Source organism: Salmo trutta, chromosome 23, assembly GCF_901001165.1.
Source record: "Salmo trutta chromosome 23, fSalTru1.1, whole genome shotgun sequence".
NCBI classification, from domain to species: Eukaryota; Metazoa; Chordata; class Actinopteri; order Salmoniformes; family Salmonidae; genus Salmo; species Salmo trutta.
This window is the reverse complement of record NC_042979.1, coordinates 45121366-45144780: the sequence shown is the minus strand read 5'-3', so window position 1 is coordinate 45144780 and position 23415 is coordinate 45121366. Positions and strand designations below refer to the sequence as shown.

The 23415-nt window shown below is 44.3% G+C and overlaps 1 protein-coding gene across 4 annotated transcripts in view; it reads right to left on the bottom strand.

The window, feature by feature from the left end:
- Positions 1-23415, bottom strand: part of LOC115160139 (ras-specific guanine nucleotide-releasing factor RalGPS1) — a 254873-nt gene that overhangs the window by 137712 nt on the left and 93746 nt on the right. For all 4 annotated transcript variants that reach the window (XR_003869012.1, XR_003869013.1, XM_029710493.1 and 1 more), the window contains exons 7-8: positions 22479-22571; positions 8906-9032 (exon numbers count right to left, since the gene is read on the bottom strand). Coding sequence is in view for 2 of the 4 variants with exons in the window: in XM_029710493.1 (XP_029566353.1) it covers positions 8906-9032; positions 22479-22571 (220 nt within the window). In the remaining 2 variants the exon portion in view is untranslated. The remainder of the gene's footprint in view (positions 1-8905; positions 9033-22478; positions 22572-23415) is intronic.

Below are 23415 nucleotides of genomic sequence, written 5' to 3'. Positions count from 1 at the left end.
GGAGTTAAATGTAAATGTGTTTTTTGCATATCCTACTCCCCCCCGAGACCCCCTCAGAGAGTGGGGTCACAGCCAGGGCCTGCAATTATTGACAGGGACCCTGGAGCAAATAGGTTTCAAGTTTTTAATGTCACATGCACAAGTACAGTGAAATGTCTTTCTTGCAAGCTCTAAACCCAACAATGCAGTAATCAATATTACAGCTACAGGCACAACGCTCTAACCACTAGTTTACCTGTCATCACAACGAGACCAAGTGTGTCTAACTATATTACAAATCCCTTTCGGGTGAGATCTTAATCTCACGCTTCAGTTTCTGATCCTTGACAGAATGCAGACGAGAGGTTCCCTGTAGCGTTCACACAACGTCACGTCAATAATCCAGTCCTCTCTGTATACAAATTATCCTCATTAAGGTTATTTTTGTAAGGTATCAATCTGCTGTGTGTCAACTAGAGCATTCAGTGCTCTAACCACCCAGTGTATAATCAACTAGAGCATTCAGTGCTCTAACCACCCAGTGTATAATCAACTAGAGCATTCAGTGCTCGACACCACCCAGTGTATAATCAACTAGAGCATTCAGTGCTCGACACCACCCAGTGTATAATCAACTAGAGCATTCAGGGCTCGAACCACCCAGTGTATAATCAACTAGAGCATTCAGTGCTCGACACCACCCAGTGTATAATCAACTAGAGCATTCAGGGCTCGAACCACCCAGTGTATAATCAACTAGAGCATTCAGGGCTCGAACCACCCAGTGTATAATCAACTAGAGCATTCAGGGCTCGAACCACCCAGTGTATAATCAACTAGAGCATTCAGGGCTCTAACCACCCAATGTATAATCAATTAGAGCATTCAGTGCTCGGACCACCCAGTGTATAATCAATTAGAGCATTCAGGGCTCTAACCACCCAGTGTATAATCAATTAGAGCATTCAGGGCTCTAACCACCCAGTGTATAATCAATTAGAGCATTCAGGGCTCTAACCACCCAGTGTATAATCATTTAGAGCATTCAGGGCTCGACCCACCCAGTGTATAATCAATTAGAGCATTCAATGCTCGGACCACCCAGTGTATAATCAACTAGAGCATTCAGGGCTCGAACCACCCAGTGTATAATCAACTAGAGCATTCAGTGCTCGACACCACCCAGTGTATAATCAACTAGAGCATTCAGTGCTCGAACCACCCAGTGTATAATCAACTAGAGCATTCAGGGCTCGAACCACCCAGTGTATAATCAACTAGAGCATTCAGGGCTCGAACCACCCAGTGTATAATCAACTAGAGCATTCAGGGCTCTAACCACCCAATGTATAATCAATTAGAGCATTCAGTGCTCGGACCACCCAGTGTATAATCAATTAGAGCATTCAGGGCTCTAACCACCCAGTGTATAATCAATTAGAGCATTCAGGGCTCTAACCACCCAGTGTATAATCAATTAGAGCATTCAGGGCTCTAACCACCCAGTGTATAATCATTTAGAGCATTCAGGGCTCGAACCACCCAGTGTATAATCAATTAGAGCATTCAATGCTCGGACCACCCAGTGTATAATCAACTAGAGCATTCAGGGCTCTAACCACCCAGTGTATAATAAACTATGTCCAGTCACTTTGGTGTTTTCTTTTGTACAGCTGTGGAGGTAAATTAAATGATACAGCACCCAGATAGAAACTGGGTCAGATAGAGGTTTTGTCAAAGCAATTAAATGTGAGAACATGAAGAATGAACACAGACAAACAGGCTGAGGATACAAGCATTCCATCATTCCATTAAACAACAAAATTCATCAGCCTCTGGTATTTATTTATTTATTGAAAAAATATATATATTTAACCAGGCAAGTCAGTTAAGAACAAATTCTTATTTACAATGACGGCATACACCGGCCAAACCCGGATGACGCTGAGCCAATGGGACTCCCAATCACGGCCAGTTGTGATACAGCCTGGACTTGAACCAGGGTCTGTAGTGACGCCTCTAGCACTGAGATGCAGTGCCTTAGACCGCAGCGCCACTCGGGAGCCGTCCAAAAAATGTGTGTGTATGCATACTGTGTGTGTGTGTGTGTGTGTACGCATACTGTATGTGTGTGTGTGTGAGAGAGAGGCTTAGTGATGGTGGTCTCCATTCTGCCACTTTCTATGGAGTTCTTAACTACTCAGAGGGGCCAACAGAGCCACGGTGCCAAAAATGAGCCAAAACAGTCAACAATTTAAAATAGGCAACCCGGGTTTAACCTCGCCGTCACTCAAACTGCTCCAGTCAAAGCTCTATTGTTATCCCCCGTCTAGGCTGTTATGACGGTTTCCGATGAGTCTGCTCTGGTATCATAAACGCCTTAAACTCATTTAAAAAATTTAAAAAAGGGGAGGACCTGGCACACCAACACAAAATCGCTGAACGGGGAGAACAGATCAGCTTTGGGAAATGTACCCTATATAATACAAGAGTATGTGGACAGCCCCTTCAAAATTTGTGGATTTGGCTATTTCAGCCACTGACAGGTGTATACAATCGAGCACACAGCCATGTAATCTCCATAGACAAACATTGGCAGTAGAATAGCCTTACTGAAGAGCTCAGTAACCTTCATCGTGGCATAGGATGGCACCTTTCCAACAAGTCAGTTTATTACATTTCTGCCCTGCTAGAGCTGTCCCCGGTCAACAGTTATTATGAAGTGGAAACGTCTAGGAGCAACAATGGCTCAGCCGCGAAGTGGTAGGCCACACAAGCTCACAAAACGGGACCTGCTGGGTACTGAAGCACGAAGCTCGTAAAAATCATCTGTCCTCGGTTGCAACACTCACTACCGCGTTCCAAACTGACTCTGCACAACAACTGGGAATGGGTTTCCATGGCTGAGCAGCCGCACATAAGCCTAAGGTCAACTTGCGCAATGCCATGAGTCGGCTGGAGTGGCGTAAAGCTTGCTGCCATTGGACTCTGGAGCAGTGGAAACGCGTTCTCTGGAGTGATGAATCCCACTTCAACATCTGGCAGTACGGAGCTGGGTTTGGCGGATGCCAGGAGAACACTACCTGCCCCAATACATAGTGCCAACTGTAAAGTTTGGTGGAGGAGGAATAAATGGTCTGGGGTTGTTTTTCATGGTTCAGGCCCCTTAGTTCCAGTGAAGGTGAATCTTAACGCTACAGCATACAATGACATTCTAGACAATTCTGTGCTTCCAACTTTGTGGCAACGGTTTGGGGAAGGCACTTCCCCATTTCAGCATGACCAGGTCCACACAGAAATTATTTGTTGAGATTGGTGTGGAAGAACTTGACTGGCCTGCACAGGGCCCTGACCTCGACCCCATCGAACACCTTTGGGATGAATTGGAACGCCGACTGCGAGCCAAGCCTAATCGCCCAACATCAGTGCCTGACCTCACTAATGCTCTTGTGGCTGAATGGAAACAAGTCCCCGCAGCAATGTTCCAACATCTAGTGGAAAGCCTTCCCAGAAGAGTGGAGGCTGTTCTAGCAGCAAAGGGAGGGACAAACTCCATATTAATGCCCATGATTTTGGAATGAGATGTTCGACGAGCAGGAGTCCACATACTTTTGGTCATGTAGTGTATATCGCTTAGCAGTCTGACGTGTGATCAAACCCAGTACATAGTGGCCCATTCTGTCTTTGAACTAATGGAGACAGTGAAAGTTAGACGACGACGCCTCTCTTCCATTCACTCACTGGATAACACAATATACCCCGGGCCTTACCATTTCACTTCAGAAGCTCTGCTCTCCCAGGGCTGTTTGAAGAGTGTCGGCTTTGAGTCTGTTTACACTAAACAAGAGATGATATTGGCTAATATTGTCCGACATAACTTGAGGTAGTGTGATGGGAACAACAGCTGTATTGTTCCTCATTCTAGGGTCATTGAGTGGGCACACTGAAAAATGACACAATAATGCATAAACAGATGCCATAACTGGCACGGCAGAGACAAGTCCTCTTTCCCTGGACTGAAAGAGGGCTAATGCAACTGGCCAGAGAATTAGGAACAAAATGACTGTCCCACAGCTGATACTCAGTAACAGTGGTGGAAAAAGTACACAATTGTCATACTTGAGTCAAAGTAAAGATACCTTAACAGAAAATTCCTGAAGTTAAAGTGAAAGACACGCAGTGAAATACTACTTGAGTAAAAGTCTAAAAGTATTTGGTTTTAAATATACTTAAGTATTAAAAGGTAAATGTCATTGCTAAAATATAATAGAAGTAAAAGTATAAATAATTAAAAATTCCCTATATTAAGCAAACCAGACGGCACCATTTTTTTGTTTTTTTATTTATGGATAGCCAGGGGCACACTCCAACACTCAGACATAATTTACAAACGAAGCATGTGTGTTTAGTGAGTCAGCCAGATCAGAGGCAGTAGGGATGACTAGGGGTGTTCTCTTGATAAGTGCATGAATTGGACCATTTTCCTGTCCTGCTAAGCATTCAAAATCTAACAAGTTCTAAGTAGTCAAAAATATAAATAGTAAAGTACAGATACCCCAAAATACTACTGAAGAACTAAAGTATTTTTACTTAAGTACTTTACACCACTGCTTAGTGAACCCTGTATTTTGCACACCAAGGTGGGCAGGGTTGCGAAGGCAACCTGCTTCTGGAAGATGTCTGAAGACTTTTTTTTTACCTAGGTTTGGTTTGGTGTAGTAGTTTCAACTTAAAAGCAGAGGCACATCCCCCAGTAGGTTTGAGCAAAACATAAAACAGGAAAAGGGATTGGGGGGGGGCGTCGCACATTTTTTGTGACTTTTAAATGACGTCATGTGGAACACATTTGGTTTCCATTGTAATTAGCTCACGCTAGCCGAAGGAAACATGCCTCCTTTTGCTTTGCTGACATGACCATGGCACAAACCAGGAAAACTGAGACCTCACTGCTCTTAAGGGAAGGAATGAGGAAAGGAGGTGGAGGGAGGTGAGTCCACAGAGAGAGTGTGGAGTGATGAGGGGGGACAGGGCATGGGCAGCCGTTATCAAGCTCCACCGTGTGAGGCTGTCAGTTCCACAAAGAGGGGATCCGCCCCTTGACCTGCCCAGGCACCGAGCCCCACCTCTAACGCCGCCAACACTTCCAGCGCAACAAAAGACCAGCAGGGAGGTTTGGAGCGACCCAGTCCCTATGAGCTGAGCAGATTAATAAAAGTCCCCTAGAGGTTTGTGTGAGATGGGCCTGACGTTGTTTTCATGCCTCAGTCATTAAAATGCCAGTCTGAGTTGGCAAGAACTCTGTGATAATTAGGGTTGCAAAATTCAGGGAGAACTTTCAATAAATTCCCTGGTTTTCCCGAAATCCTGGGTTGGATGTTTCCAGAATCAGGAGAGAATCTGGAATCCTCCAACCAGGATTTCTAGAAAAGAAGGGAATTTATTGAAAGTTCCAGGAATTTTGCAACCCTAGTGAGAATAGGAAACTGGGCCAGAGGAGGGCTACTGCCAAACCATGCAACTACCCCTCTTCATTTGACCCGCCAAATGAAACTAGGTACTAGTTCATCTTCATATTATATGGATAGAAAAAAATACCTTGTGTCATTAGCTTTGAATTTGAGTTGTATGTAGTCTAGAGCGAGGTCCAGAGCCTGCTGGTTTTCAGATCTACCTGTTCATTAATTGCACCCACCTGTGTAAACCAGTCCCCCTAATATAAAAAAACAGTGGATCTGACTTCAACATTCCAGATTTGAATACGAGGGGTATAGAGTATAGAGCCAAGCCGATATCTAGAGTAGTTCAGTATTATAGTACACTATTATCCCACTGGATACCTGTGTTTTAATACAATATCTGCATTTAAGTACTGTTCCTGTAACCCTGTGCTTTACATTTTGAACCGAGAGCAAACTGTCCTGGGAAGGATCCTTTAAAGAGGACCGCTGTACAAAAGTCCAGAATCCTGCTGTGGAAATCTCAGCACAGATGTCTCAATAGGTGCACAATAGTAGTGATGTCTGTAGGGGTGGGAATGGTGATCCCTGTCAAACTAGCCACAGTTTCCATGATTACCTTTATCTGCTCTGGGATACCGATTCATGTTGATATTTTAAATCGATATTTTGAAGTGCTGGTGGTTGTTGACATTCTCTGACGTCGGATAGCGCGTAGAAGCCGTCTGCACTGATCTGTCTCAAAGGTTAAATGGGATAGCTCAAAAGAAGTTCTGATACAAGGTCTAACATTTGAAAAACATATTACTTAATTGACATCTGCAAAACCCCATTGCTGCCTCAAAACTGTCTGAATTGATCTAAGCTAAATCAATAAATGTCCATGTAGATGTTTAGGGTGAGCCAGTCTTAGTCGCCCTATTTTAAATCTAGCTAAGGATTATTGTGCGTCAAATGAGCAGTATTTTTGAAGTTCGACTATAGCACGACAGCTAGCATAAATTTGTCCAACATTAACACTAACGTTAGCCGAGCCAGTCACTGAAAGGATGCTGCTAACCAACCAGCTCCCTACTTAGCGCTGCACACACACACACACACACACACACAACACAAACAATGCTGAATGCTCCAACAAAAGCTAGCTAGCTACTGTAGCTAGCAGTGATAATGCTTACATTATGAGTTTTTATTTAGCAGCTGTTCTTCTGCGTCGAGTCATTACAGTAGCCTACCGAGTCAGCTGCTGACTGTGCTCAGCTGACTCAACGATATGGATCGCGGATAAACATGCTGATCTACGGACTGATTTCTGATAAGACAGTTTCTCTTAATTGTGGGGAAGTATGTCTACAACTTCAGGGTAATTTAAACAGGCTAAGCAAGCTTTTGATGTCAGTCTAGGATGAACTAGCTAACTAGCTCGCTAACTATGTCAGTAAGCTAGCTAGCGACAACAGTTAAGCTACACATTGCCACAATGTTTGTAATAATTTTGCTAGCTAGTTATTCTGCCTATTTCATGAAGTCATACGAGTGACAGTGAAATTTGGAACTGTGTTTTCATTTGGAACTACGACCCTCTTTTCCATAGAATTAGAAATCAGAAGAGTAGAATGGACATGAGATAAAGGTCAGCCATGTCGGTCAGCCATGTCGGTCAGCCAAGTCGGTCAGCCAAGTCGGTCAGCCATGTCGGTCAGCCAAGTCGGTCAGCCATGTCGGTTTGCCTGTGCTGTTTTAAGACAGTGTAAAATAATGAATTTTGAAGAAATTCTGCACTGCATGTCTGCTAGCTAGCCAGACCGTTTTAGAGGAATGATTCCATACATTTATCTAATTCAATGCCAATATTCTATTTAAAAAATGCCGTCAATTCACAGCCATAAACTGGCGCGAATCAGTCGATGATACGACTTAGACAAGTTGCAAGTACTGATATTGTATCATATAATAGCACTCACAGCTTTCCAAGAAAACTAAAAAACGTAGACATTTGTGGTTTGTTTACATATATTTTAGAGGTTATTATTCATACAGAAAATTGGTATAAAACCGGTATCAAATGTATTTATAAATATATATATATATATATATATATATATATATATATATATATATATATGACAATTTTAGGTAGACAATAATTCTATTACACAATTTGACATATCACACGTCTTTTATGTTCCTGCATATTAGAAAATCGGGATTACACCTCTATTGCCATTCATCCCAATTAGACTGGTTTAGATTTCTCCCTGCCATTTTCACCGCATTCTGGAACTTTGAGGGTTTATGACATTGAGATCCTATTAAATTACTAGAGAGGCTATGCTATTTTCCTCAAATCACAGACTGAACCAAGTGGATTGCTATGTATTACTCGTCGTAAAGGGAGGGTTGGCCACTGTCATAAAACTAAACCAACTCAGCTGAATGGGTTTTATTCCTCAGTGAATGGGGAAACATCTGCACATTTATTGATGATAATGGTGGTAGTGATGATTTAACAACAAACAGATTGATTAAAAGTAGCTTCTCCAAACGTGGTTTTACCACCTCAGTTTGGAAAATAGATAGATGAACAGGGCTCTAAATTAACATTTTTTTCATAGCACTGGTGTTCGAAACTCTGAAAAGTTAAGAGCACAACAAAATTCAGGAGCACCAGAAGAGATAACATTTTTTTTATTTATGATTGAGAGACTATATGAACTCTAGCTACTTTTGAAAAAAGTAATATTTAACCCTGTAAAGACATTTGTTTATTATAAAAAGCTATTATGTTGATATAAAAAAAAAAAAAAAAAACACTACCTATTGAGAAGCACAAGATTAAAAAATTGTACACTGTCCCTTTAAAAGCGTAAAGTTTGTGAGTGATGACATGCAAGAGATCAGTCATTCATTCATCTCTATGATCATTGATCTCCTGAAGAAGCAATCCCCTTTCCCTTCTCTCTGTGCCCCCAGATGTTTGGATACACTGGTAAAGTAGCTAGGTTGTTAGCTAGCAATCTATCTCATGAGGTAATAAGACTGAGCAAAGTGTAAACAAATGCCCCCGACATGGTTTATGAACAGGGCCTAAAACTAACTTTTTGGTCCACCAGCCACTGTTGCAGGTAAATGGAAAAACATCAACCAGAATCTAAATATATTTATTCACCATAATTTTGTCAAAAACAACTCGTTTTCATTCTAAAATCACACTTCTTTCCACAACAATGCTTAAACTACATCAGGACACCACTTGTGTTGTAGAAATGTTTTATTTTGGAGGGTATAGTTAACCAATCATTTTTCAATTGCGTACCTCAAGAGACTGATTTTTGGAGTTTTTCCTGTACTGCATGCGCGTAAGCAGAGTTCGCAAAACAAATGACTGATACAAATCATGAGAGAGACTTACCCAGGTAGGGTTTAGGGTTAGGGACTGACCCAGGTAGGGTTTAGGGTTAGGGACTTACCCAGGTAGGGGATGCATGGCGTTATCTTGAGAGAACGGATGTACTCCCTCATGCGCGTGTAGTTGTCCTCTTTGGATGTCAAGAAGTCCAGCTTCTCAAACGTGGTCTTGTCCTTCCGGCTGATCAGCTGAGAGAAGAGGGACAAGGTGTAATCAGCTTATTGTTAATTTATTCCTACAAGCTGATCATCTGGAAGAAGAGGGACATGCTAGAATCAGCTTATAGTTCATTAATTTCCTCTTTCAGCCAGTCAGCAAGCATAATTTTGTTGTACTCAGTTTATTGTAAATCGACAACATGAGTGGTCGATTTCCCCTGCAGAGGACTAACAAATCTGATGCATTGACACTTCTTCAGCAACCAACGACACATTTCAGGTAAAAAATAAAATAAATAATAAAAAAAAAAATCGGTCATCGGTAACAAATAGAGTTGAAACATTTCAATACAACATATTACTGACACACAGACACCAAGTGAACGATGGTTTCAACAGCGCAGACAGGCAATAACACAGGACCAGAAACCACAAGACTGTGGACTGTCTTGACATTTCTGTCCGTCAGTGAGAAATCTAAACCACTTATGGCTGGGACAGACAGACATGAAAACGAGAGTGATTTGGAGTTGGAGGACTTGTGTGTGCTCACTGTCTGAGGGATTCACCCTGGCTCCCCTCATTAACTGCCTTCTCAGAGTTATCATTATGACATTAGTCTGCCATCTGCAGCCTCACACAGTTTCCCTACAATATGCAGGCCGAGGCCACACCTGGTACCTGCAGCCACCTTTGTTTTGCACGTCTATGCAGTCAAGCACATCACCATCTGACCTAATTGGGAGTCAATATTGTTTGGCTTTAAACTCAAACCAGAGTTTGTGGAATGTAGGTGTAGAGCTGAATCAAAACAGCCAATCAGTTATTGGAAGTCATTAGATGTTATGTACAACTCAAAATCAGCACACTCATTTCATTGTGTGTGTGTGTGTGTAAGTATTTGAAATGTACATACAAAATATATAGTATTTTCTCATCTTAAAACCCTGTAAAAAAAGGTCCAAGTACTGTAATCAAATTGACGAGTGCTAATTTTCAGAGTGTTGGGTTCCCATTGAGTCCTGTATTCCACCCCGAGTGGTTCAGACACGTCGGGAAAGCTAAAGTCCGGTGAGCGCCAAGATGCGACCCCATGCTTCCTCAGAGCTCAACACCACAGAGTGGAGGGGTGACCCCATGCTTCCTCAGAGCTCAACACCACAGAGTGGAGGGGTGACCCCCATGCTTCCTCAGAGCTCAACACCAGAGTGGAGGGGTGACCCCCATGCTTCCTCAGAGCTCAACACCACAGAGTGGAGGGGTGACCCCCATGCTTCCTCAGAGCTCAACACCACAGAGTGGAGGGGTGAACCCCATGCTTCCTCAGAGCTCAACACCACAGAGTGGAGGGGTGAACCCCATGCTTCCTCAGAGCTCAACACCACAGAGTGGAGGGGTGACCCCCATGCTTCCTCAGAGCTCAACACCACAGAGTGGAGGGGTGAACCCCATGCTTCCTCAGAGCTCAACACCACAGAGTGGAGGGGTGAACCCCATGCTTCCTCAGAGCTCAACACCACAGAGTGGAGGGGTGACCCCCATGCTTCCTCAGAGCTCAACACCACAGAGTGGAGGGGTGAACCCATGCTTCCTCAGAGCTCAACACCACAGAGTGGAGGGGTGAACCCCATGCTTCCTCAGAGCTCAACACCACAGAGTGGAGGGGTGAACCCATGCTTCCTCAGAGCTCAACACCACAGAGTGGAGGGGTGACCCCATGCTTCTTCAGAGCTCAACATCACAGAGGGGTGACCCCATGCTTCCTCAGAGCTCAACACCACAGAGTGGTGACCCCATGCTTCCTCAGAGCTCAACACCACAGAGTGGAGGGGTGACCCCATGCTTCCTCAGAGCTCAACACCACAGAGTGGAGGGATGCCTTTGGAGTGGCATTCCATTTCCTCAATACCGGACAGCAGAACAGAACTAGAATGGCCCCCAGCTTTTTATGCAATTGGTTATATTTTGCAATAGTTTCTGCTCTTTGTCTGGGGCAGAGTGGAAACTGGAAACAGGACTATCCTATAGCTGGGGAGGAGGGGAAACAGGACTATCCTATAGCTGGGGAGGAGGGGAAACAGGACTATCCTATAGCTGGGGAGGAGTGGAAACAGGACTATTCTATAGCTGGGGAGGAGGGGAAACAGGACTATTCTATAGCTGGGGAGGAGGGGAAACAGGACTATTCTATAGCTGGGGAGGAGGGGAAACAGGACTATCCTATAGCTGGGGAGGAGGGGAAACAGGACTACCCTATAGCTGGGGAGGAGTGCTTGCCTGTGCAGACAATCACCTGAGCCATCGTCTCCCCTCTTTGGGGAGGAGTGGAAACAGGACTATCCTATAGCTGGGGAGGAGGGGAAACAGGACTATCCTATAGCTGGGGAGGAGTGGAAACAGGACTATCCTATAGCTGGGGAGGAGTGGAAACAGGACTATTCTATAGCTGGGGAGGAGTGGAAACAGGACTATTCTATAGCTGGGGAGGAGGGGAAACAGGACTATTCTATAGCTGGGGAGGAGGGGAAACAGGACTATTCTATAGCTGGGGAGGAGGGGAAACAGGACTATTCTATAGCTGGGGAGGAGGGGAAACAGGACTATTCTATAGCTGGGGAGGAGGGGAAACAGGACTATCCTATAGCTGGGGAGGAGGGGAAACAGGACTACCCTATAGCTGGGGAGGAGTGCTTACCTGTGCAGACAATCACCTGAGCCATCGTCTCCCCTCTTTGGGGAGGACTGGAAACAGGACTATCCTATAGCTGGGGAGGAGGGGAAACAGGACTATCCTATAGCTGGGGAGGAGGGGAAACAGGACTATCCTATAGCTGGGGAGGAGTGGAAACAGGACTATCCTATAGCTGGGGAGGAGTGGAAACAGGACTATCCTATAGCTGGGGAGGAGTGGAAACAGGACTATCCTATAGCTGGGGAGGAGTGGAAACAGGACTATCCTATAGCTGGGGAGGAGTGGAAACAGGACTATCCTATAGCTGGGGAGGAGGGGAAACAGGACTATCCTATAGCTGGGGAGGAGTGGAAACAGGACTATCCTATAGCTGGGGAGGAGTGGAAACAGGACTATCCTATAGCTGGGGAGGAGTGGAAACAGGACTATCCTATAGCTGGGGAGGAGTGGAAACAGGACTATCCTATAGCTGGGGAGGAGGGGAAACAGGACTATCCTATAGCTGGGGAGGAGGGGAAACAGGACTACCCTATAGCTGGGGAGGAGTGCTTGCCTGTGCAGACAATCACCTGAGCCATCGTCTCCCCTCTTTGGGGGGGATGTATACTCTCCCCCTAGTAAGGACAGTTCCTTCCCTGCTTCGCGTTGGTAAGAGCATCAATAGCTAATCCTAGCCACTGGAGAGTGGGGTCCTGAAGAGAGTAGCCCGATGTCTCTTACTCCCCTGCCCAGACAGATGCCATGGAAACAATGTTAAGTAAATACGGTATGCAGTAGTGTGGATTTACACCGGTTACCATGACAGATTTAAAACCCGTTTTCCTTTGAGGGAAGGTAAGGGGCCTTTGAGGTAAGGTAAGGGCAGCTGAGAAATGGCATGCCAGGAGGAAACATTCATCAAAACATCATGAAGGGATAAAAACAAGTGGAATTTATGCTGGGGCTTCCAACAAATAAGGGGTGAGCACCAGCTGCGGTGGATTAGGATGGAACCATTGTGACAGCACACTATCCTGGACTTGCACTCTGTGTGTCTGTCTCACCATGAGGAAAGGTGTGCCTTGCATCATGCCCAGGTAGACTATTTCCGTGTGTATTGCCAAAAACACTCAACACACCCAACCCTGGCTCAGGTGGCTATCCATCTGGTAAAACAGACCACACCCACGCCCCGGGTCCTCTGTCTTCCCCAGAGTGGCACACCCAACCCTGGCATCCGTCTGTCTGCCCCTTGCATGGAACACCCAACCCTGGAAAGTACTGTATACTCATGTGCTTCAGCACAATAGCATTTTCTATCTATCTATCTATATTTTTTTTCTGTCATTAGCCAACCCCCCGCCCCGCAGTCCTCAGCCTCACTCACCTCCTTAGGTCTCAGCCTCACTCACCTCCTTAGGACTCAGCCTCACTCACCTCCTTAAGACTCAGCCTCACTCACCTCCTTAAGACTCAGCCTCACTCACCTCCTTAGGTCTCAGCCTCACTCACCTCCTTAGGTCTCAGCCTCACTCACCTCCTTAGGTCTCAGCCTCACTCACCTCCTTAGGACTCAGCCTCACTCTTCCCTGCTAGTACACCCCAGCCTCACTCACCCTCCCCTTTCATGGTGGTACACCTCAAGCGGCCCCATAGACCAGTGTTAAGGGTGCTAGTACAGTGTTCCAAGTCTCGCGTCACAATAAGTCATACATTATAGAAGACTTCTGGTCTATCCTTTTCTGCTTGCCTGAATGCGTTTTACCTCCACAGATCATAACCTGATAATATCTATAGGACTGGACCGACTATCTTGTCGATTTCTCACTGGAAGCTACGGAGACCGTGTCAAGGCGAGAGATGAAGCTACGGAGACCGTGTCAAGGCGAGAGATGAAGCTACGGAGACCGTGTCAAGGCGAGAGATGAAGCTACGGAGACCGTGTCAAGGCGAGAGAGGAAGCTACGGAGACCGTGTCAAGGCGAGAGATGAAGCTACGGAGACCGTGTCAAGGCGAGAGAGGAAGCTACGGAGACCGTGTCAAGGCGAGAGAGGAAGCTACGGAGACCGTGTCAAGGCGAGAGAGGAAGCTACGGAGACCGTGTTAAGGCGCGAGATGAAGCTACGGAGACCGTGTAAAGACGTGAGAGGAGATTTTGTCCTTAGCACAGAACATGACACATTGACACAGGATGTAAATCCTGGAGTGTATTGTACAGGTAAGGTAAACAGACAACAGGGAACACTGTCACCATGTTGGTTAAGTATCATGGTTTGGTATCACGGTATGGTATCATAGTACGGTATCATTTACATTTTAGTCATTTAGCAGACACTCTTATCCAGAGCGACTTACAGTAATGAATGCATACATTTCATACATTTTTTTTTCTCCCCGTACTGGTCCCCCGTGGGAATCGAACCCACAACCCTGGCGTTGCAAACGCCATGCTCTACCAACTGAGCCACACGGGCCAGTGAGTACGGTATCGCGGTATGGTATCACGAAGGCTATGAGATCATGTTGCTCTGATGTGCCAAGAGTTGAGGGGAGAGTCTGACATGAGAGGTGGGAATTTCCTCCATGTGATATTTAAAATGGAGATAATGACAGACTATCACTTTACCTCCTTCAACGCCAACAAAAGTATTTCCAAGCATGGAACAAGGCTTTCCCCCCCCCCCGACCCTCCCTCAACATACTCATATGAAAAATCTGATGAAGTCGTCAAATGAAGCGAGAAATTACAGAAATTCAAGCCAAAACTAACTATACAACTACCTGTACGAGCTCCATTTTCTACCACTGCCACAGGATAAACTGAAAACGATTTTATATAATGGAATAAAATGTAAAATCTGAAGTGGTCAGCATCTTAATGTTATTCCTGGCATTACAATACAGACAGAAACTTACTCTGCGAGGTATAGTTTACTGTCGGATGGAAACTGTGGTTGAGTTGAGGTCCTTTTTTAATATGGACATGTGCGGTGGAGCGACGGTGGATTATTTTCTTGTCGAGGACTAGGAAGCAGCTCACGTTGAAGGAGGGAAGGAGAGATGGTGGGAGCAAGGAAGCACAGGAAACACACGTTCCGACTCCAGGGGTTAGAGCTGTCCCACTTGTCTTCACAACCAATTAGCAAGAGGGGAAAGACCGAATGGACCCGACCGAGATTCAAACCAACGCTTTTGTTTCCAACCACTAAGAGGCGCCATAATGGGGGAAAAAAAGAGGGAACATTTCCTTGACCTTTCTGTCCTCAAACATATCATGCTTTTCAGAGAACACTTCGGTTACCTACTATACCTCTGTCTCCAGCACTGTAACATACACTGAGTGTACAACACATCAGGACCACCTTCCAAATATTGAGTTGCACACCTCCATTTTGCCCTCAGAACAGCCTCAATTCATCAGGGACATGGACTCTACAAGGTGTCGAAAGCGTTCCACAGGGATGCTGGCCCATGTTGACTCCAATGCCTCCCAAAGTTTTGTCAAGTTGACTTGATGTCCTTTGGGTGGTGGATCATTGTTGATACACACGGGAAACTGTTGAGCATGAAATACCCAGCAGCGTTGCAGTTCTTGACCCAGTTTGACACCACTCATCTATACTGATTGAAGTGGGTGTAACAATTAACATCACTAAGGGATTGTAGCTTTCACCAAGTCAGTCCATGTCATGGAAAGAGCAGGTGTTCATAATGTTTTGTACACTCATCCTATGCAAATAGCATTGACAAGGACAAACCACTTTCAGCACAAGTGGTCAGAACACAGTTCTTTGAATCAATGACACTGGCCACGGTGACCCTAAATATGCTGCCGTTTCCGTGCTCTTGTAACGTCATGAAATCCAATGTCATGTTTAAAACATTCAAAAACCAACAATGTTACACGTACGTTTTAATGGCCTGGAACAAAACGACCCAATTTCACGGCTCACAAACAGTCATTCCCGGCACGGAGCGAGTCATTTTCACCATTATATAAAATTACCTGGAACTGGATGGGCTGGGGTCGTTATACCTCAGACATCATTACCAGTAAACACGAACATGTGCGCACACACAGAGTTATGGAAACTATTGCCGACTGACCTAAAAAAAACAGCCAAAACGCTATTAAACCGACTTACACAGTAAACTCAGATCTCTTAGAAGTGGGTTCACAATGAAAAGAATCTGTTTAAATCAGCAGTCTGCTGTTTGCTTCACATACTGTGGCCCTCATATGGTGTGACCCTAATGCACTTTTTAAAGCACTGATATGGTGTGACCCTAATGCACTTTTTAAAGCACTGATATGGTGTGACCATAGTGCACTTTTTAAAGCACTGATATGGTGACCCTAGTGCACTTTTTAAAGCACTGATATGGTGACCCTAGTGCACTTTTTAAAGCACTGATATGGTGACCCTAGTGCACTTTTTAAAGCACTGATATGGTGACCCTAGTGCACTTTTTAAAGCACTGATATGGTGACCCTAGTGCACTTTTAAAAGCACTGATATGGTGACCCTAGTGCACTTTTTAAAAGACTCAGAGAGAAAGTGTCACCATTTGCAGCTTCTAGATGGCACAGTTGCATGCTGCCTAGTGCACGACTGCTTTCAGTTGCAGTACTTGACCCAAAAGCATGGCCTGGGGGGGGGGGGGGGGGGGGGCTGTACAGCGACATTAATCTTTATTGAAAGACCTGTTTCGCCATCAGCATATCCACTAAGCCGCAGTGAAACTGCATTTTCTGTACCCCTGTCCATTACGGGGTGGGAGCTGCCGTCTAGCATGGTGGTGAGGTGTAATTTTCTTTCCAGGAATTGGCAGAGCAAGTGATCAATTCCTTGATAACGTGGCAGGTGAGGTAGCGACAGGGGATAAAATATACACTCTCATAAACTAATTTCTCATTATTGTTGTCGGGGCCACATCACAGGAGAGGATGTAAGCGCTTTCCCAACTGGCTCCAAGGGCGGAAAGGCCCGCCAGAGAGTCCAGCCAGCTTTCTGGAAAGCACACCTGGTATATATGTTTGTACTCGTTTTAAATTCGCCTGATGGAATACTGTGCTATTACCATCATAGTCATCATCATCAACGGCATCTTACCATTACATTTATTTCTACAATTCAACAGACATTTTGTTTCAGAAATCTGCCAACTCATCTAGTTTTGATATTCAGGGAGTGTGTGTGTACTTTACATTTCTCTCTGGATGTCATTATCGAAGCACCACAGGTTTTCCAGGCATATCCTTTCCAAGTGAACAGATCTCTCTGCTGACTGCCAGTGACAGTACTGGGTTCATACAGTCAATATGTTTTTAAAGCCCTGTGAGGAAAGAGAAATGACTTGAAATCTGTCATCTGGTCTTCTAGATGGAAACGGAGAGAGCCCAATGGAAGTGAACGCTCTGACCCCAGTTATCCCAATAGACGATAATTACAAAAAGCAAATCAGCTTGTGGATAATGCTTCCCCCCCCCCCAAAGCAACTGTAACTAACTTTGCTGGAGTTCTACAAGCCAACTATTGAAACTTCACCCTCCCAGAATGCAATAGCCCTGTATAATGTAAACCACAGATTCACAACTAGATTAATTTTTTTTCTTGAGCGGATGCTCAAGGGCCCAGAACATAATCACAAATAATTAATTGACTGCAAAAAATGTTTAAAAAATAAAAATAAAAAAAAAAATTCGCAAGAACCCAAACAAATATATTTGACTAAGACAATCATTTCAAACCTTGCTTACATATAAAAATCACATACACTGAGTGTACAAAACATTAAGAACACCTGCTCTTTACCATGACATAGACGGACCAGGTGAATCCAGGTGGAAACTATGATCCCTTTAAATGATGTCACTTGTGAAATCCACTTCGAAATCAGTGTAGATGAAGGGGAGGAGACAGGTTAAAGAAAGATATTCAGATTGTTTAATAGTCACATGTACAGGGTTGCAAGTTTTGATTGCAGGGTACAGTGAAAACAGGCGTTGAGCGCCAACATGCAGGACTAGTGAAATTAAATAATAAAAATTGTCCTTTTTTTGGTCTTGAGACATGGATAGTATGTGTGCCATTCAGATGGTGCATGGGCAAGTCAAACGATTGAAGTGCCTATGAACGGGTTATGATAGTAGGTGCCAGGCGTACCGGTTTGAGTCAAGAACAGCAATGCTGCTGGGATTTCTGTATGGACCTCGCTTTGTGCACTGGGGCATTGTCATGCCGAAACAGGAAAGGGCCATCCCCAAACTGCTTCCCTTCACTGGAACTAAGGAGCCTAGCCCTAAGCATGAAAAACAGCCCCAGACCTTTATTCCTCCTCCACCAAACTTTACAGTTGGCATTATGCATTGGGGCAGATAGTGTTTTCCTGGCATCCGCCAAACCCAGATCCGTCCATCAGACTGCCAGATAGTGAAGCGTGATTCAGCTCTCCAGAGAGCGGGTTTCCACTGCTCCAGAGTCCAATGACGGAGAGCTTTACACCGACGCTTGGCATTGCGCATGGCAAAATGGCTCAACACTCAAAAATATGCTTTGCTCCTTCTATTAGTCTATAGGTAATATGCATGGTAGAAGCCTAGTGCTGACCAGTGCTTCAGGTAATATGCATGGTAGAAGCCTTGTGCTGACCAGTGCTTCAGGTAATATGCATGGTAGAAGCCTAGTGCTGACCAGTGCTTCCAGGCCTTCCAGTGACAATCCTCCACGTAGTGAGCATTTGAATGTACAATGTTCTGCCAGACAGAATAAAAACGCTGGAAGGTGCGGATAGTGTTTCTCCTGGGGGTTAGGCTAGTACTTTGAAATTCCACTTCAGAATCCATCGGCAATAATGGGGGCGGCGTGCCTCTGTGCGCGAGTGTGTTTGTGCGTGTGTGTGTGTGTGTGTGTGTGAGTGTGTGTGTGTGTGTGCGTGTGTGTTAAGAGCACCTTGGGAGAACACATGAAAAGCTCTTCAGTGAGTGGGTCTACTACCGTTGGGCTGAGAGCACTGCCTCCACACCAACAGAAGAGACTAAAGTGGCAAAACAATCACCAATGACTGGATTTGTTTCAATGTTTATCAAATATCTATATGGGAGATTCAATTATTATTATTATATGAAGCAAAACATTTAAGTAAATGTTAAACATGTGAACGATCAGCATTATCCACTGTTCAGAAGCAAGATTTTCTTAAGCATTTAAAACCGATGACTTTTACAGCACTTTCTCTTGATCCGCCTATGATATTTTAGGTAGCAAAATATATTGTGAGAACCCAATTCCACCAAAAACAACAGCAGAGATTATAAAAGACTAAAAGAATTTGGCTCCCGAGTGCCGCAACGGTCTAAGGCACTGCATCTCAGTGCAAGAGGAGTCACTAAAGTCCCTGGTTCGAATCCAGGCTGTATTACATCCGGCCATGATTGTGAGTTCCGTAGGGCGGCGCACAATTGGCCCAATGTCATCCGGGTTTGGCCGGGGTAGGCTGTCACTGTAAATAAGAATTTGTTCTTAACTGACTTGCCTAGATAAATAATAAAAAACATTTTAAAATATGGTAGTCAGTACATTCCTGAACTCCCAATTTTCCTCTCTTTAAAAAGAGTTTGAGACAGGGTTGGAGATGAGAACGCACGCAACAACCACCGCAAAGCAATGGAGAGAAGCAGGCGTTTATCTGGAATGTACAGTAACAGTGGAACAGTACTATAATGTTGGAAGTATTTCATCAGTAGATACTTCAAAATGTGACCGACAGGAACCTAGAAGCTCCTTATTTTGCTTTCCACTATCATAAATATGCATGGTGAAGACTTCAGCTTTCCACTATCATAAATATGCATGGTGAAGACTTCAGCTTTCCAATGTGAGAAAATAGAGGAATGTATAATTCAATGCGGAAGGTAAATCAGGAATGTTTGTTGGTGGCCCATGTTTTGCTTTGGTCTTTAACCTGTTGGGGCTAGGGGGCAGTATTTGCACAGCGGGATAAAACTGTTTCTAAAACTGTTTGAATGGTGTCTGTGAGTATAACAGAACTCATATGGCAGGCAAAATCTGAGAAGATTCCATACAGGAAGTGCCCTGTCTGACAATTTGTTCTCCTTCTGCGGCATCTCCATCGAAAATACAGCATCTCTGCTGTAACGTGACATTTTCTAAGGCTTCCATAGGCTGTCAGAAGGCGCCAGAAAGTGGAATGACGTCTCTGGGCGAAAAACAGCAGGAGATTTTGTGAGTGGTCAGGCTGGGAACAGTGACACTGGAGATGCGCATTCATGAGAATTCTCCATTTTTTTCTTTCAGCCTTTGAATGAATACAACGTCGCCCGGTTGGAATATTATCGCTATTTTACGAGAAAAATTCCTCCTCGGGCCTTATTGCTTAATTATAAACCAGGTAGTACCTCCTCAGGCCTTATTGCTTAATTATAAACCGGGTAGTTCCAAAGCAATAAGGCCCAAGGATTAACTACCTGGCTTATATTTAAGCAATAAGGCCCGAGGAGGAACTACCCGGTTTATAATTAAGCAATATGGCCCAATTATTTATTTATTATTATTTTTTTATTTTTATTATTTCACCTTTATTTAACCAGGTAGGCCAGTTGAGAACAAGTTCTCATTTACAACTGCGACCTGGCCAAAATAAAGCAAAGCAGTGTGACAAACACAGTTACACATGGGATAAACAAATGAACAGTCAATAACACAATAGAAAAATCTATACACAGTGTGTGGAAATGTAGTAAGATTAGGGAGGTAAGGCAATAAATAGGCCATTGTGGTAAAATAATTACAATTTAGCAATTAAACACTGAAGTGATAGATGTGCAGAAGATGAATGTGCAAGTAGAGATACTGGGGTGCAAAGGAGCAAAAAAAATTATAATATGGGGATGAGGTAGTTGGGTGGGCTATTTACAGATGGGCTGTGTACAGGTCCAATGATCGGTAAGCTGTTCTAACAGCTGATGCTTAAAGTAAGTGAGGGAGATATAGGACTCCAGCTTCAGTGATTTTTGCAATTCGTTCCAGTCATTGGCAGCAGAGAACTGGAAGGAAAGGCGGCCAAAGATGAGTTGGCTTTGGGGATGACCAGTGAGATATACCTGCTGGAGCGCGTGCTACAGGTGGGTGCTGCTATGGTGACCAGTGAGCTGAGATAAGGCGGGGCTTTACCTAGCAGAGACTTGTAGATGACCTAGAGCCAGTGGGTTTGGCGACGAATAAGAAGCGAGGGCCAGCCAATGAGAGTGTACAGGTCACAGTGGTGGGCAGTATATGGGGCTTTGGTGACAAAACGGATGGCACTGTGATAGACTGCATCCAATTTGCTGAGTAGTGTTGGAGGCTATATTGTAAATTACATCACCGAAGTCAAGGATCGGTAGGATGGTCAGTTGTAAGAGAGTATGTTTGGCAGCATGAGTGAAGGAGGCTTTGCTGTGAAATAGGAAGTCTTAAGCTAAGGCTCTTCTTAGAGCTGGCCGCCCGCCCAAACTGAGCAATCGGAGGAGAAGGGCCTCAGTCAGGGAGGTGATCAAGAACCCGATGGTCCCTCTGACAGAGCTCCAGAGTTCCTCTGTGGAGATGGGAGAACCTTCCAGAAGGACAAACATCTTTGCAGCACTCCACCAATCAGGCCTTTATGGTGGAGTGGCCAGACAGAAGCCACTCTTCAGTAAAAGGCACCTGACAGCCCACTTTGAGTTTGCCAAAAGGCACCGACAGGACTCTCAGACTATGAGAAACAAGATTCTCTGGTCTGATGAAACCAAGATCGAACTCTTTGGCTTGAATGCCAAGCGCCACCGCCAAGCATGGGCAGGGACTGAGCGACTAGTCACGATTGAGGGAAAGATGAACGAAGCAAAGTACAGAGAGATCCCTGATGACAACCTGCTCCAGAGCGCTCAGGACTTCAGACTGGGGCAAAGGTTCACCTTACAACAGGACAATGGCCCTAAGTACACAGCCAAGACAATGCAGGAGTGGCTTAGGGATAAGTCTCCGAATGTCTTTGAGTGGCCCAGCCAATGTCCAAACTTGAACCTGATCGAACATATCTGGAGAGACCTGAAAATAGCTGTGCAGCGACACTCCCCATCCAACCTGACAGAGCTTGAGAGGATCTGCAGAGAAGAATGGGAGAAACTCTGCAAATACAGGTGTGCCAAGCTTGTAGCATCTTACCCAAGAAGACTCGAGGCTGTAATTGCTGCCAAAGGTGCAACAAAGTACTGAGTGAAGGGTTTAAATAGTTATGTAAACGTCATAGTTTTAATACATTTGCAAAAATGTCTAAAAACCTGTTTTTGCTTTGTCATTATGGGGTATTGTGTTTAGATTGATGAGGGGGAAAAAAACGATTTAATCAATTTTAGAATAAGGCCGAAACATAACAAAAGTGGAAAAAGTCAAGGGGTCTGAATACTTTCCGAATGCACTATATATTAAGAAATAAATGACTCAGGCAAAGTAAAATGACTTTGTTCGTGATGCACGCCCCTTTAAATGATACAAATACAAAAGCAGCCTGAGCACACTGGACTTTAAAACAAAACAACCACACAGATGTAACCATGTGTTTTATCTGACTGCCACTAGGCTCCCAAATCCGATTCCCAGTACATTCCACAGGTCGCGTTTATAAGTGAATGTTCCAAAAAATGACCAAGGTAAGTGAAAGTTTTGTGACACATCAGTTGAGAGCTATTCTACTACATTCCCATTCAGTTCTAGTACAAGATAAGATACAAAGAAAGTTCTGGATCATAGGGGTCTCTTACCGCCCAGGTCTTGCTCAGCCTGAAGATGGGAGCACTCTGCAGGGCTGACACCACAGACACCATAGAGTGGAGGTTATTCAGTTCCAACAGTTTCTGAAAGGAAAAGCACGGTATATTTAATACCCTCAATAGTAACAAAACAATGGATAGTAAATATATATATAAACACTATCCTGGTTCCAGATCTGTTTCTACCATCTCCTTGCCATTCATTATCACATCAAATATATATGTTTGGCATGACAATTCCTTAAGGGGTTTGCAAGAGAGCAAAAACAGATCTGCCACTCAGGTTAGGACAATGTATATTATATACACAAAATCATCTGAAACACAACCAAAACAAACAGCAAATACATCCAACAAATGTGTAGAGTCACAAGCTTGATGTAAATCATTGTGTTCTATGAATTTGGGACCAAATACTTAACTTTTTACTACTTCAACACACAGTGAATTTGTCCCAATACTTTTTGCTCCCTTAAAATAGGGGGAATAATTTCTAAAACGATTCACCGAAAAATACTGAACAAAAATCTAAACGCAACATGTAAAGTGTTGGTGCCATGTTTCATGAGCTGAAATAAAAGATCCCAGAAATGTTCCACAAAAAGCTTATTTCGGTTAAATGTTGTGCACAAATTAGTTAACATCCCTGTTAGTGAGCATTTCTCCTTTGCCAAGAAAATCCTTCCACCTGACAGGTGTGGCATATCAAGAAGCTGATTAAACAGCATGATCATTATACAGGTGCACCTTGAGCTGGGGGCAATAAAAGGTCACTAAATGTGCAGTTTTGTCACACAATGCCACAGATGTCTCAAGTTTTGAGAGCGCGTGCAATTGGCACGCTGACTGCAGGAATGTCCACCAGAGCTGTTGCCAGAGAATTCAGTGTTATTTTCTCTACCATAAATTGCCTCCAAAGTAATTTTAG